Source organism: Cherax quadricarinatus, chromosome 67 (assembly GCF_038502225.1).
Source record: "Cherax quadricarinatus isolate ZL_2023a chromosome 67, ASM3850222v1, whole genome shotgun sequence".
NCBI lineage: Eukaryota > Metazoa > Arthropoda > Malacostraca > Decapoda > Parastacidae > Cherax > Cherax quadricarinatus.
The window spans coordinates 24,160,255-24,176,835 of NC_091358.1; the positions used below are offsets into that span (position 1 = coordinate 24,160,255).

The 16,581-nt window shown below is 38.2% G+C and overlaps 1 protein-coding gene across 4 annotated transcripts in view; it reads right to left on the reverse strand.

Annotated features, from left to right (window-relative positions):
- The window catches only part of RasGAP1 (Ras GTPase activating protein 1), a gene marked incomplete at its 3' end in the record, with an annotated part of 149,662 nt that overhangs the window by 14,645 nt on the left and 118,436 nt on the right, over window positions 1-16,581 (reverse strand). For 2 of the 4 annotated variants that reach the window (XM_070099462.1, XM_070099461.1), the window contains 5 exon segments: window positions 2,308-2,381; window positions 3,057-3,128; window positions 4,465-4,626; window positions 6,633-6,739; window positions 10,022-10,133. In XM_070099462.1, the coding sequence (XP_069955563.1) occupies window positions 2,308-2,381; window positions 3,057-3,128; window positions 4,465-4,626; window positions 6,633-6,739; window positions 10,022-10,133 (527 nt within the window). 4 annotated transcript variants of the gene reach the window in all.

Genomic DNA, 16,581 nt, shown 5'->3' on the forward strand with positions numbered 1-16,581 from the left:
TTGGATATCACATTGGGGAGAGGGAGTATGGAAGAAGTGAATGTTTTCAAATATTTGGGAGTTGACATGTCAGCAGATGGGTTTATGAAGGATGAGGTTAACCACAGAACTGATGAAGGAAAAAAGGTGAGTGGTGCGTTGAGGTATATATTTTTATTTTTTTTTATTATCACACTGGCCGATTCCCACCAAGGCAGGGTGGCCCGAAAAAGAAAAACTTTCACCATCATTCACTCCATCACTGTCTTGCCAGAAGGGTGCTTTACACTACAGTTTTTAAACTGCAACATTGACACCCCTCCTTCAGAGTGCAGGTATATGTGGAGACAAAAAACATTATCCATCTAGGCAAAGAAGGGAATGTATGAAAGTATAGTAGTACCAACACTTTTACATGGGTGTGAAGCTTGGGTTGTGAATGCAGCAGCGAGGAGGCAGTTGGAGGCAGTGGAGATGTCCTGTCTAAGGGTAATGTGTGGTGTAAATATTATGCAGAAAATTCGGAGTGTGGAAATTAGGAGACGGTGTGGAGTTAATAAAAGTATTAGTCAGAGGGGGCTGAAGAGGGGTTGTAGATGTGGCTTGGTCATTTAGAGAGAATGGATCACAGTAGAATGACATGGAGAACATATAAATCTCTAGGGGAAGGAAGGCAGGGTAGGGGAGGGGGTAAAGGAGGTTTTGTGGGCGAGGGGCTTGGACTTCCAGCAAGCATGCGTGAGCCTGTTAGATCGGAGTGAATGGAGACGAATGGTTTTTGGGACCTGTCGAGCTGTTGGAGTGTGAGCAGGGTAATATTTAGTGAAGAGATTCAGGAAAACCCGTTATTTTTATATAGCAGAACTTCAGTATTGGAAATGAGAAGTACAATGCCTGCACTTTAAAGAAGGGGTTTGGGATATTGGCAGTTTGGAGGGGCATGTTATATATCTTTATATATGCTTCTAAACTGTTGCATCTGGGCACCTCTGAAAAACCAGTAATTATGTATAAGTGAGGTGAAAGTGTTGAATGATGAAAGTATTTTCTTTTTGGGGATTCTCTTCTTTTTGGGTCACCCTGTCTCGGTGGGAGACGGCCGACTTGTTGAAAAAAAAAATGCAGCACATAGAAAGCGGAGCAGAATTCTTCCTCCATAAGCCATGTGTGACTTAAGAGGCAACTAAAATGCCAGGAGCAAGAGGCTAGTAACCCCCTCTCTTGTATACGTTACTAAATTTCAAAAGAGAAACTTTTTCTTTTTAGGTCACCCTGCCTCAGTGGGATATGGCCGGTTTGTTTAAAAAAAAATCCTGTACATATCCAAGGTCTCGAAAACAGTTGGTATTCTCTCCGAGATGCATTGCTGTGTACCTCAAACAACAATACTTACACTGTACTACTCTCTTATCTACCCTTACCTCACCTAAGGTATTTGTGCCTGGGGATCTATTAATAAAATCACATAAAACCATTAATAACCCAACAAATAGCAGGTGTGCAGACTATCACCCACTCTAGTGCCAGACAACACATTCCCTCACTCTTCAAAGCTTGAACTTACTTAATGTACAAAATATGCACTCATACTGCAACAGAACACAAAGGCCTAATTCAAGACACAATAACCTCTTGACATCCCCAGTGTCCAACTCAACCTGTGTAAAAAGTCAATGCACATGAAAGGCCCTCAGATCTAGAATTCACTACCTGAAGCATCAAAAGGTCCCCTGACTGCCAATCAATTCAGAGCTGTTGTTAAAAAGCACCTCATCTTCCTAACTAAACCTGCAATATGCTATGTCAAACAAAACAAGCTTTCATCCAACTCTGCCACTGTTCTTCCATCTTCCTTCAACTCTATCCCTGTTCTGCTTCCATCTTCCTTCAACTCTGTCCCTGTCCTTCTTCCAGTCTTCCTTCAACTCTGCCCTGTTCTTCTTCCAATCTTCCTTCAACTTTGTCCCTGCTCTTCTTCCAGTCATTCTTCAAATCCCATACATAAATGGCAACATATCACGTCTCATTATTTTCATTGTAACTAAGTAACCTGCTGTATTTTCACCATTTCAATTCAATTATTTCCCTGTACAGTGCTAGTACTGTACTTCCCACCTCCAGGACTCAAGTCAAGCTAACCAGTTTCTCTGAATCCTTTCATAAATGCTACCTTGCTCACACTCCAACAGCATGTCCAATTCCAAAACCAGTTTGACTCCACTTTGATCTAAGAAGCTGACACAAGCCTAATAATACTCAAACATTTACTACTCAAAACCTTTTTCAAGCCTTTCTCCAACCATTCCTGGGACAGAAGGCAAGACTTACCCTTCCTTCAGTATAACTGGGGTATCATAGGCTTTATGGCTTCCATTGGGCATCGATGAGATGATCTCCAGGAACTGAAGAAGAAAACTTTGTTAGAATAAATCACGATACTGCAGCTGCAATAATTTACAATTAACCCACAATACTGTCTACAAAAATTTACAACTAACCCACAATACTTAGTCTACAACAATTTACAACCCAGAATACTGTGTCTACAACAATTTACGACTAATCCACAAAACTGTGTCTACAACAATTAATGACTGACAATACCTCGGCTGCAACAATTCACAGCCAACCCTTAATACACTGTCTGTAACAATTCATAACTAACCCACATTATTGTGGCAGCAATAATTCACAGCTAACCCTAGGTAAAGTTGAGAGATAAGCCAGGATAACCCAGGAAAGTCAAGTAGTATGGCTTATGGACACTGATGTCATTAGGTCCTCTCCCAGGATGCCACCCACAACAGTCCATTAAATCTCAAGTTCCTGTTTACTATTAGGTGAAGAGGGACAGTAGCAGGTGCAGAGACTTGCCCATACTTCTCACCCTGCCCAGGATGTCACATAGCAGTGCACTAATACCCAGATACCTATTTACTGCTAGGAGAACAGGGGTAACAGGTGTAAAGAGACATACCCACAAGTCTCCCCCTGCCCAGGATTAACCCTAAGTGTTTCAATTGTGGGAATTACTTCCATAATACAGTACTCTGCTATAGCTTGTCACAGTAACAAACCTTTCTATCAAATGTCTTGTCAGGATTTTTTTTTTTCAATACACCGGCCGTATCCCACCAAGGCAGGGTGACCTAAAGAGAAAAACAAGTTTTTCTTTTGAAATGTTGTAATTTATACAAGAGGAGGAGTTATAGTATTGTTATTTTTGAACCCATCAGCTGTCCCCCACCAAGGCAAGTGGCCCAAAAAATAAGAAACAAAAATTTTTCTTCATTTTAAATTTAGTAATTTATACAGGAGAAGGGGTTACTAGCCTCTTGCTCCAGGCATTTTAGTCGCCTCTTACGACACACATGACTTACGGAGGAAGAATTCTTCTCCACTTCCCCATGGAAAATTATTATTACTATTATTATTAATCATTGGAAGGGTAGACACAAATGCAGTATAGGGACGGGCTCTGCTTTACAGCGCTTCACTTTATGGTGTTTCACTAATACAGCAGTTTTCAATTCTAGTCATTCTTCATTCATTCAGACTTGCTACAATAAATATATTCACCAATCACTATAAGCTAAAGAAGAAAATATTTTAAGGTAATTTTTGTACTGCATATGCATTTTTGAGGCCTAGCATTATTGCTCACTTATTTATGATAGTGCAAAAACATGTTATCAGGCTTTCATATGCATCTGAAAGTGAAAAAAAAGACTGTTTCAGTTTAGAGCAGCAGCCTGGAACCTGACCTGCTGTATAAGTGGGACTGGAACCTGACCTGCTGTATAAGTGGGACTGGAACCTGACCTGCTGTATAAGTGGGACTGGAACCTGACCTGCTGTATAAGTGGGACTGGAACCTGACCTGCTGTATAAGTGGGACTGGAACCTGAGTATAAGTGGGACTGGAACCTGACCTGGAACCTGACTGGAACCTGACCTGCTGTATAAGTGGGACTGGAACCTGACCTGCTGTATAAGTGGGACTGGAACCTGACCTGCTGTATAAGTGGGACTGGAACCTGACCTGCTGTATAAGTGGGACTGGAACCTGACCTGCTGTATAAGTGGGACTGGAACCTGACCTGCTGTATAAGTGGGATAACCTGCTGTATAAGTGGGACTGGAACCTGACCTGCTATATAAGTGGGATTGGAACCTGACCTGCTGTATAAGTGGGACTGGAATCTGACCTGCTGTATAAGTGGGACGATCCTGTGCAACTTTATCAAGTCACAACCCACTGTTTTGGGCTAAACTTTGCCAATAAAACACTGCATTATACTACAGCATTTGTGTCTTGTTTTATACTGTGTCGGTATTTTAAACCTTTTATCTCCATTTATTCTTATTATTTATTACACATAGCAAGAGCATCGGTGGGTGGTAGAGAGGGTAAGAATGACCATGTGGGCAGTAAAGAGAGTAAGAGTGACTGTGTGGGTGGTAAAGAGAGTAAGAGTGACTGACCGTACGCATGCCTTCCACATGTTTGTCAGTCACACAGTGACCAAACACTTCCCGCATGTAACTCTCCCGGAAGTTGTGGTGTGAGGTGCGAGAACTGACCAGGTTGCCCACACTCTGAACCGTCTTGCTCAACAATGTTAGTGTTCGATGAGTTGATGAATCCTGCAACCATTACCAACACTCAACAACACACAAACAAAAAAAATTCCAGAATGAAGAAATTAGCAAAAATACTTTGACTGATGATTTATTATTGTTATTATCATTATTATTATTATTATTATTATTATTATTATTATTATTATTAAAGTGAATAATTGTCTCTGCTAAGGCAGGGTGATCAAAAGAAGAAAATACATTAACTAATTACTATTATTATATTATCAATGTTTTGTTACTATAGTATTATGATAATATAAAAACCTAAGGCTGGAGGAACACTGCAGTAGACCTACTTGCTGAAAAATGAGACTTTTTTATTTATATCATAGGCCTATGGCCTGCACAAAACCCATAAGGTCATACAAAAGGCAAGCTAAAAAATTGAGACAGCAAAATTCAAAATTATTTTTTGACAAGCATAAGGAGTATTTTAAATCGGTTTTTAACACAAGTAAAATAGTTCAAACTTACTACTCTCAAAACCTTAATTTTGAAAAGCTTCATAAGTACTTTGAAGAAATAATGATATTAACTTTTTCAGGTCCTTACTAACTGTAACAAGTGTTACAATGTGTTACTGCAACACAAGCATCTACTTACTATCTGGTCAACACAAACATTAACTAATTTTCTTTAATAGAGAGGCTAAATGACCACTTATTACTTGTTCAGTAGTGAGGTTAAACCACCACTATCTCTTCAACAGAGGTTTATCTCTTCAACAGAGGTTTATCTCTTCAACAGAGGTTTATCTTTTCAATATCAAATCAATCAAATCAAAATTTATTTATTTCCTAAGGTTACAATGTGTGTTTACATTTCATAATTTAATTGGTACAAAGAAAGCCACTATCATGCTGAGGCATTTCGGGTTTATCTCTTGAACAGAGGTTTATCTCTTCAATGGAGAGATTGAACAACCACTATCATTTCAAAAGAGAGGTTAGTCCTTTCGGTGTCGGTCCCGTCATATAATGGCTTTGATGCCATTATATGACAAGGAATACTAGCAAAATAGTTATGAGTTTGGTTCACTGGAACAATGGAATTAGTCGAAAGACTGGGGCACAAAGTGGACAAAATCACCAATGCGAAAACATTGCCGAAACCACTAACTTTGCAAGAGAGTAATTCCCTAATTTTTCCATCAAATTTCATACTTTTGGTTTCATTACCTTCGGAAAAAGATTCTCTATCATTTCAGAAAAAAATTTAATTCTTTGACCCTGAGAGCAAGTTTGAGATCAGGGCTCTTGACCCTAAAAGGGTTAAACAACAACTCTCTCTTCAACAGAGCTTAAACAACGACTATCTCTTCAATAGAGAGCTTAAAAGACCACCAGCTATCTCTTCAAAAAAGAGCTTAACCTTTCAGGGTCTGAAACTTGAGCACGGGGTAAAAGAACATTAAAAAGAAAAATATTTTTTTTTATAAAATGGTAGAGAATCTTTTTCTGAAAGTAACAAAAAGTACAAAATTTGATGGAAAATTGACAAAATTACACTTTCAGGAATTTTGTTGAGTCAGTGATATTTACGCATCAGTGATTTTGCCTACTCTGTCTTATGGCCAATTACATTGTTCCAGACAACCAAATTCTTAGCTATTTCGTTAGTATGTCTTCCATTGTATTGAGTAAACACAAAAAACACCTAACCAACATTTCAACTCCCCAATAAAGTGATCAGAAATTGGTAATTTGGCCAATTTTACACAAATTTCAAAATATGCCAATTTCAAATTAGGGTCCAGAATAAACAATGCAGGCATTCCTGGCAGTAAAATGGCATTTCCTCTGTTCATTAGTTACATTCCCAGGCTTTACACATGAATTCCATTTTGAATTTTTATTCAGACAAAGAATTTTTATTCACAAAAAAATTGAATATTTACCGTTATGCATTACTGTAATAATTGTATAAATAATGTCAGCACTAATTATCTCTTCAAAAGAGAGGTTAAATGACCACTATTTCTTCAATATAGAGACTGAACCAGCACTTACTATTTGTTCAGTAGTGAGGTCAAACAACTTGGGATAGAGTATTGCTGGAGCGAAGAACCTGAGGAAGACGAAGCCGGATATCACTGAGTAACGCACTTCTCGCTCATCTGTTCAAACAATAACAACATAACAACATAAGAAAGGAGGAACACTGCAGGAGGCCTGCTGGCCCATACTAGGCAGGTCCTTTACAATTCATCCCACTAACAAACATTTGCCCAACCCAATTTTCAATGCTACCCAAGAAATAAGCTCTGATGTGAAAGTCCCTCTCAAATCCAACCCCTCCCACTCACGTACTTATCCAACCTAAATTTGAAACTACCCAAAGTCCTAGCCTCAATAACCCAACTAGGTAGACTGTTCCACTCATCTACTACCCTATTTCCAAACCAATACTTTCCTATGTCCTTTCTAAATCTAAACTTATCTAATTTAAATCCATTACTGCGGGTTCTCTCTTGGAGAGACATCCTCAAGACCTTATTAATATCCCCTTTATTAATACCTATCTTCCACTTATACACTTCGATCAGGTCTCCCCTCATTCTTCGTCTAACAAGTGAATGTAACTTAAGAGTCTTCAATCTTTCTTCATAAGGAAGATTTCTAATGCTATGTATTAATTTAGTCATCCTACGCTGAATGTTTTCTAACGAATTTATGTCCATTCTGTAATATGGAGACCAGAATTGAGCTGCATAATCTAGGTGAGGCCTTACTAATGATGTATAAAGCTGCAGTATGACCTCTGGACTTCTGTTGCTTACACTTCTTGACATAAATCCCAGTAATCTATTTGCCTTATTACGTACGCTTAGGCATTGCTGTCTTGGTTTAAGGTTGCTGCTCACCATAACCCCCCAAGTCCTTTTTGCAATCTGTATGGTTAAGTTCTACATCATTTAACTTATAAGTACTAGGGTTATGGGCACTCCCAAGCTTCAGAACCTTGCATTTATCTACATTGAACTGCATCTGCCACTTTTCTGACCAAGAATAGAGTTTGTTTAAATCCTCCTGAAGTTCCATAACATCTACGTTTGAATCAATTATCCTACCTATCTTTGTGTCATCGGCGAATTTGCTCATATCACTAGTAATTCCCTCATCAAGATCATTGATATATACATGTATTATAAACAACAACGGGCCCAAGATTGATCCCTGTGGAACGCCACTTGTTACAGATCCCCACTCGGATTTAACCCCATTTATGGACACTCTGCTTCCTGTCAGTGAGCCATGACTCGATCCACGAGAGCACTTTTCCCCCAATGCCATGAGCTGCCACTTTCTTTAACAGTCTATGGTGCAGAACTCTATCAAAAGCCTTACTAAAATCTAAGTAAATAATATCAAATTCCTTATCGTGGTCAACAGCCTCGAAAGCTTTACTGAACAAAGTTAATAAATTAGTTAGACAAGACCGGCCTCTTGTGAATCCATGCTGAGTATCATTAATCAAGCTATGCTTATCGAGATGGCTTCTTATAATCTCAGCTATAATTGACTCTAGTAATTTGCCTACAATTGAGGTCAGGCTTATTGGGCGGTAATTTGACGGTAACGACTTGTCCCCTGTTTTAAAAATAGGAATTACATTAGCCATCTTCCACATATCAGACACTACACCTGTTTGAAGAGATAAATTAAAAATATTAGTTAATGGTTCACAGAGTTCCATTTTGCATTCCTTAAGAACCCTTGAAAAAACCTCATCAGGACCCGGCGACTTATTTTGCTTCAGTCTGTCTATCTGCTTCACAACCATTTCACTAGTGACTGTGATGTTACATAATTTATCTTCTTCTAGCCCACTATAAAAATTAATTACTGGAATATTGTTAGTGTCTTCCTGTGTAAAAACTGAGAGAAAATAATTATTAAAAATCGAGCACATTTCATTCTCTTTGTCAGTAAGGTGCCCATAGTTATTTTTAAAGGGACCTATCTTATCTCTAACTTTTGTTCTATAGACCTGGAAAACACTCTTTGGGTTAGTTTTAGAATCCCTAGCAACTTTAATTTCATAGTCCCTTTTAGCTTTTCTTATCCCCTTTTTAATGTCCCTCTTAATGTCAATATACTGATTCATAAGATGACCCTCACCTCTTTTGATACGCCTATAAATTCCTTTCTTATGCCCAAGTAGATATTTGAGCCTATTATTCATCCATTTTGGGTCATTTCTATTTGATCTAATTTCTTTATATGGGATAAACGTTCTTTGAGCAGCATGTATTGTGTTCAGAAAACTGTCATATTGATAGCTCTCTTCGTTACCCCAGTCAACAGATGATAAGTGTTCTCTAAGCCCATCGTAATCTGCTAAGCAAAAATCTGGGACTGTTACTGAGTTATTGCTACTATCGTACTTCCATTTAATGCTAAAAAAAACTGGACCATTCATTCTGAAAATAATCAGATATTCTATTTTTTCTTCTAAGAGTAAAGGAAGAAATCTAACAATGATTTTAGGTTGTGCATCTCACGTTGAATATTATCGTCATCGTTAACAGGGAACACTAAACCTGTAGGGGTCATATAACATTAGATTAAGAGCCCTTTGGCAGCATCAAGAGACCTCCCCCAGCCCGAAAGACAGACTTAGGAAAAATTAACATTGAGAATAGATTACAAATTACATTTATTTATATGTGATAAAAACACATGATGTTGCAACTATGTATGTCGTATATTGTATACATTTTGGCAGAATTACCAACAATATGTAAAGTAAAAGGGTGCAAGTGCAACTAATGTGATATTTTATTGTGGCAACGTTTCATTTTCCAGGAGCTTTGTCAAGCCGTCAACGGCTCAACAAAGCTCCTGGAGAGCAAAACGTTGCCACAATAAAATGTCACATTAGTTAACCATGTGTCTTTTTACTTTACATGTTGTATATTGTATGATGTATACCATATATTGTATACTGCTAGAAACAAACCCAACTGACAAAGAGTGAACCCACTCACAGCCGACCCAAATATAGCAAATTTAGGTACAAGAAGAGATTACTGGTCTGTACTTGCATTCTCACACCTTATTGAACACTCAACACTAAGTGCAATATTGTTTGACACCTTATTGAACACTCAACACTAAGTGCAATATTGTTTGACACCTTATTGAGCACTCAACACTAAGTGCAATATTGTTTGACACCTTATTGAACACTCAACACTAAGTGCAATATTGTTTGACACCTTATTGAACACTCTCAACAGTTTAAGTGGAATAAAATACTGACACCTTATTGAGCACTCTCAACAGTGTAAGTATAATAAAGATTATTTACACAGCATAAAACAAAACCTTACTGACACTTTGCCTGTTTAATTAAAGAATATCTGTAGAGCATAAACAAAAAGTGTTGAACTTACTTGGAAAGTAAGTGTTGGCTAGTTCCTTGAGTTCTGAGAATATTTGGCACATGACTGGCGGACAGTTGAGTGCTGAGTTGATGATGGCCTTTAAGATGAGACTGATATATTCCTGAGAAAGACGACAATCCTTTAGTTATTACTGAGAGATATATTCACCATTATGGATTGCCTTCAAGACAAAGCTAAAAGAGGAGTAAGATTATATTAGGATCATTAACCAGGAAGGTTATTAACCCAGGATAACCCAACAGGTGTGCGTGAGCACGTTCGATAGGAGTGAATGGAGACGAATGGTATTTGGGACCTGACAATCTGTTGGAATGTGAGCAGGGTAATATTTAGTGAAGGGATTCAGGGAAACTGGTTATTTTTATATAGCCGGATTTGAGTCCTGGAAATGGGAAGTACAATACCTGCACTCTAAAGGAGGGGTTTGGGATACTGACAGTTTGGAGGGATATGTTATGTATCTTTATAGGTATATGCTTCTAAGCCGTTGTGTTCTGAGCACCTCTGCAAAAACTGTGATTATGTGAGTGAGGTGAAAGAGTTAAATGATGATGAAAGTATGTATTTTCTTTTTGGGGATTTTCTTTCTTTTTGGGTCACCCTGCCTTGGTGGGAGACGGCCGACTTGTTAAAAAAAAAAAAATAATGCCACTGCTATCAAACTGGCTCATTTCCATAGTGGTGCTTTAATCCTCTTCCCCAGGATGTCATACACACCAAAATTCAAACAGATCACAGCTGGTCACTGCTTATATGCTGCATATAAAGTCATTTTTTAACACACCGACCATCTCCCACAAAGGTAGGTAAGCCGCAAAAGAAGAAACACTTTCACCATCACTCATGCCATCAATGTCTTGCCAGAGGCAAGTTTTAAATCTTACTCCTGAAGATCATTGTACTTTCAATGTTGAATATACATTACTGGAAGACATAAGTGTTTTCTACTGTGTAAGATGAACACTTCTTCAAGGCAACTTATACTCACTTCTACTGTGTAAGATGAACACTTCTTCAAGGCAACTTATACTCACTTCTACTGTGTAAGATGAACACTTCTTCAAGGCAACTTATACTCACTTCTACTGTGTAAGATGAACACTTCTTCAAGGCAACTTATACTCACTTCTACTGTGTAAGATGAACACTTCTTCAAGGCAACTTATACTCACTTCTACTGTGTAAGATGAACACTTCTTCAAGGCAACTTATACTCACTTCTACTGTGTAAGATGAACACTTCTTCAAGGCAACTTATACTCACTTCTACTGTGTAAGATGAACACTTCTTCAAGGCAACTTATACTCACTTCTACTGTGTAAGATGAACACTTCTTCAAGGCAACTTATACTCACTTCTACTGTGTAAGATGAACACTTCTTCTAGGCAACTTATACTCACTTCTACTGTGTAAGATGAACACTTCTTCAAGGCAACTTATACTCACTTCTACTGTGTAAGATGAACACTTCTTCAAGGCAACTTATACTCACTTCTACTGTGTAAGATGAACACTTCTTCAAGGCAACTTATACTCACTTCTACTGTGTAAGATGAACACTTCTTCAAGGCAACTTATACTCACTTCTACTGTGTAAGATGAACACTTCTTCAAGGCAACTTATACTCACTTCTACTGTGTAAGATGAACACTTCTTCTAGGCAACTTATACTCACTTCTACTGTGTAAGATGAACACTTCTTCAAGGCAACTTATACTCACTTCTACTGTGTAAGATGAACACTTCTTCAAGGCAACTTATACTCACTTCTACTGTGTAAGATGAACACTTCTTCAAGGCAACTTATACTCACTTCTACTGTGTAAGATGAACACTTCTTCAAGGCAACTTATACTCACTTCTACTGTGTAAGATGAACACTTCTTCAAGGCAACTTATACTCACTTCTACTGTGTAAGATGAACACTTCTTCAAGGCAACTTATACTCACTTCTACTGTGTAAGATGAACACTTCTTCAAGGCAACTTATACTCACTTCTACTGTGTAAGATGAACACTTCTTCAAGGCAACTTATACTCACTTCTACTGTGTAAGATGAACACTTCTTCAAGGCAACTTATACTCACTTCTACTGTGTAAGATGAACACTTCTTCAAGGCAACTTATACTCACTTCTACTGTGTAAGATGAACACTTCTTCAAGGCAACTTATACTCACTTCTACTGTGTAAGATGAACACTTCTTCTAGGCAACTTATACTCACTTCTACTGTGTAAGATGAACACTTCTTCAAGGCAACTTATACTCACTTCTACTGTGTAAGATGAACACTTCTTCTAGGCAACTTATACTCACTTCTACTGTGTAAGATGAACACTTCTTCAAGGCAACTTATACTCACTTCTACTGTGTAAGATGAACACTTCTTCAAGGCAACTTATACTCACTTCTACTGTGTAAGATGAACACTTCTTCAAGGCAACTTATACTCACTTCTACTGTGTAAGATGAACACTTCTTCAAGGCAACTTATACTCACTTCTACTGTGTAAGATGAACACTTCTTCAAGGCAACTTATACTCACTTCTACTGTGTAAGATGAACACTTCTTCAAGGCAACTTATACTCACTTCTACTGTGTAAGATGAACACTTCTTCAAGGCAACTTATACTCACTTCTACTGTGTAAGATGAACACTTCTTCAAGGCAACTTATACTCACTTCTACTGTGTAAGATGAACACTTCTTCAAGGCAACTTATACTCACTTCTACTGTGTAAGATGAACACTTCTTCAAGGCAACTTATACTCACTTCTACTGTGTAAGATGAACACTTCTTCTAGGCAACTTATACTCACTTCTACTGTGTAAGATGAACACTTCTTCAAGGCAACTTATACTCACTTCTACTGTGTAAGATGAACACTTCTTCTAGGCAACTTATACTCACTTCTACTGTGTAAGATGAACACTTCTTCAAGGCAACTTATACTCACTTCTACTGTGTAAGATGAACACTTCTTCTAGGCAACTTATACTCACTTCTACTGTGTAAGATGAACACTTCTTCAAGGCAACTTATACTCACTTCTACTGTGTAAGATGAACACTTCTTCTAGGCAACTTATACTCACTTCTACTGTGTAAGATGAACACTTCTTCAAGGCAACTTATACTCACTTCTACTGTGTAAGATGAACACTTCTTCTAGGCAACTTATACTCACTTCTACTGTGTAAGATGAACACTTCTTCAAGGCAACTTATACTCACTTCTACTGTGTAAGATGAACACTTCTTCTAGGCAACTTATACTCACTTCTACTGTGTAAGATGAACACTTCTTCTAGGCAACTTATACTCATTTCTACTGTGTAAGATGAACACTTCTTCAAGGCAACTTATACTCACTTCTACTGTGTAACATGAACACTTCTTCTAGGCAACTTATACTCACTTCTACTGTGTAAGATGAACACTTCTTCAAGGCAACTTATACTCACTTCTACTGTGTAAGATGAACACTTCTTCAAGGCAACTTATACTCACTTCTACTGTGTAAGATGAACACTTCTTCTAGGCAACTTATACTCACTTCTACTGTGTAAGATGAACACTTCTTCAAGGCAACTTATACTCACTTCTACTGTGTAACATGAACACTTCTTCAAGGCAACTTATACTCACTTCTACTGTGTAAGATGAACACTTCTTCAAGGCAACTTATACTCACTTCTACTGTGTAAGATGAACACTTCTTCAAGGCAACTTATACTCACTTCTACTGTGTAAGATGAACACTTCTTCAAGGCAACTTATACTCACTTCTACCGTGTAAGATGAACACTTCTTCTAGGCAACTTATACTCACTTCATACATAATGTTACAGAAGGTTTTTAAATAAGCTGAGATAAGTAACAACTCAAAGCTTGTAAAATAGTTTATCCTAACTGAGCTGAGGTAAGTACCAGTTCTTAACTTGTAAAATAAGGTAGTTTATCCTAGCTGAGCTGAGGTAGGTACCAGCTCTTAACTTGTAAAATAAAGTAGTTTATCCTAGCTGAGCTGAGGTAGGTACCAGCTCTTAACCCTTTGATTGTCGCAGCCCCTTTCTAAAACTGTCATTCTGTCGCAAAATTTTTGGGAAAAAAATTTTTTTTTCTTTTGAAATGGTAGAAAATCTTTTCCCGATAGTAATGACACCAAAAGTATGAAATTTGGTCAAAAACTTACGGAATTACACTCCCACGAAGTTAGCGGTCTCAGCGACATATACGCATTGGCAATTTTGCCGACTTTGAGCCCTGTTTTTGGCCAATTCTGTTGTTCCAGTTGACCAAGCTCATAGCTATTTCTTTAGAACTCCATTTTTTCTATCAATTGAGTACAAGAAACCGCCCATTTACCGATTTCAACTACCCAATAAAGTGGTCAGAAATTGGCAATTTGGCCAATTTCACGCAAGTTAAAAAGATGCCAATTTAGAAATACGGTCCAGAAAAAACAATGTAGACATTTTTGGCACAAAAATAACATATCTTCTGTTCATTAGTCATGTCTCTAGGCCCCTCTTATATTACTATTGCTTTCTATTTTTATTTTTTATTCATACAAAAAATACAAAATTTACTTTTATGCAGACTACTGCATTATTGTAAAAATGGTATAAATAATATCAGTGCACTAGTGAAAGAATATTAGACTCCCCAGTTGACATGTATTGGACGTGTGGTGTGATTTGCTTACTTGAACATTAGTAAAAATCGAACATTTCCGCCACTTTGAGCTCAATTTCAAGGTCGTTTTCATCGTGAAACTAATCAAAATCATCTCTATTTATGCAATATGTTTTCCATTTTATCACGTGAGACCATGAAAATGAGAATACAACAATAAATACTATACGAAAATACACCTCAAAGTCGGCGTTTTAATCCAAAAAAACGGTCAGTTTTTTTTCTCTTTATGCACTGCGTGTTGAAGGATTTTTTTATGTGGTGCACACTGACCACACAGACCCATTCTCTCGCATGTGGGCCTACCAGCTTTCTCCCAGTTGATTTGAAGCCGCTAGAATTAGAGTATATATACGTCTGAAACAGTGGCTCAAAAGACGTATATATACGACCAAACAGTCAAAGGGTTAACTTGTAAAATAAGGTAGTTTATCCTAGCTGAGCTGAGGTAGGTACCAGCTCTTAACTTGTAAAATAAGGTAGTTTATCCTAGCTGAGCTGAGGTAGGTACCAGCTCTTAACCCTTTGACTGTTTCAGTCATATATATACGTCTTACGAACCACCACGTTTGACGTATATATACAGTGGACCCTCGCCTAACGATATTAATCCGTTCCAGAGAGCTCAACGTTAGGCGAAATTATCGTTAGCCATATTAATTTTCCCCATAAGAAATAATGGAAATCAAATTAATCCGTGCAAGACACCCAAACGTATGAACAAAAAAAATTTTTACCACATGAAATATTAATTTTAATATACACAAACTGAAGAAGACATGCACAGTTGCATGACACTTACCTTTATTGAAGATCTGGTGATGACTGATGGGATGGGAGGAGGGGAGACTGTGGATGGTGTTAATGTTTAGAAGGGAAATCCCCTTCCATTAGGACTTGAGGTGGCAAGTCCTTTTCCAGGGTTACTTCCCTTCTTCTTTTAATGCCACTAGGACCAGCTTGAGTCACTGGACCTCTGTCGCACAACATATCTGTCCATAGAGGCCTGTACCTCCCGTTCCTTTATGACATTCCTAAAGTGTTTCACAACACTGTCAGTGTAATAGTCACCAGCATGGCTTGCAATAGCTGTCTGAGGGTGATTTTCATCAAAAAAGGTTTGCACTTTAAGCCACATTGCACACATTTCCTTAATCTTTGAAGTAGACAACTTCTTCAATTTCTCAATCCCCTCCTCCGGAGCTGTTTCCTCAGGTCTGGCCTCTTGTTGTTGAAGATGATCCAGCAGCTCATCAGTGGTTACTTCGTCATTGTCCTCCTCTAACAACTCTTCCACATCCTCCCCACTAACCTCCAACCCCAAGGACTTCCCCAATGCCACAATAGATTCCTCAACTGGCAAAGGATTCCCAGGGTTAGCCTCAAACCCTTCAAAATCCCTTTTGTCTACACATTCTGGCCACAGTTTCTTCCAAGCAGAGTTCAAGGTCCTCTTAGTCACTTCCTCCCAAGCCTTACCTATAATGTTTACACAATTGAGGATGCTAAAGTGATCTCTCCAAAACTCTCTTAGAGTCAATTGAGTTTCCGAGGTCACTACAAAGCACCTTTCAAACATAGCTTTTGTGTACAGTTTCTTGAAGTTGGAAATGACCTGCTGGTCCATGGGCTGCAGGAGAGGAGTGGTATTAGGAGGCAAAAACTTGACCTTAATGAAGCTCATTTCCGCAGAAAGTCACTCTGCCACGTCTGAAGGATGACCAGGAGCATTGTCTAATACGAGGAGGCACTTAAGGTCTAATTTCTTTTCAATTAGGTAATTTTTCACAGTGGGGGCAAATGCATGGTGTAACAAGTCATAAAAAAAGTCCCTAGTGACCC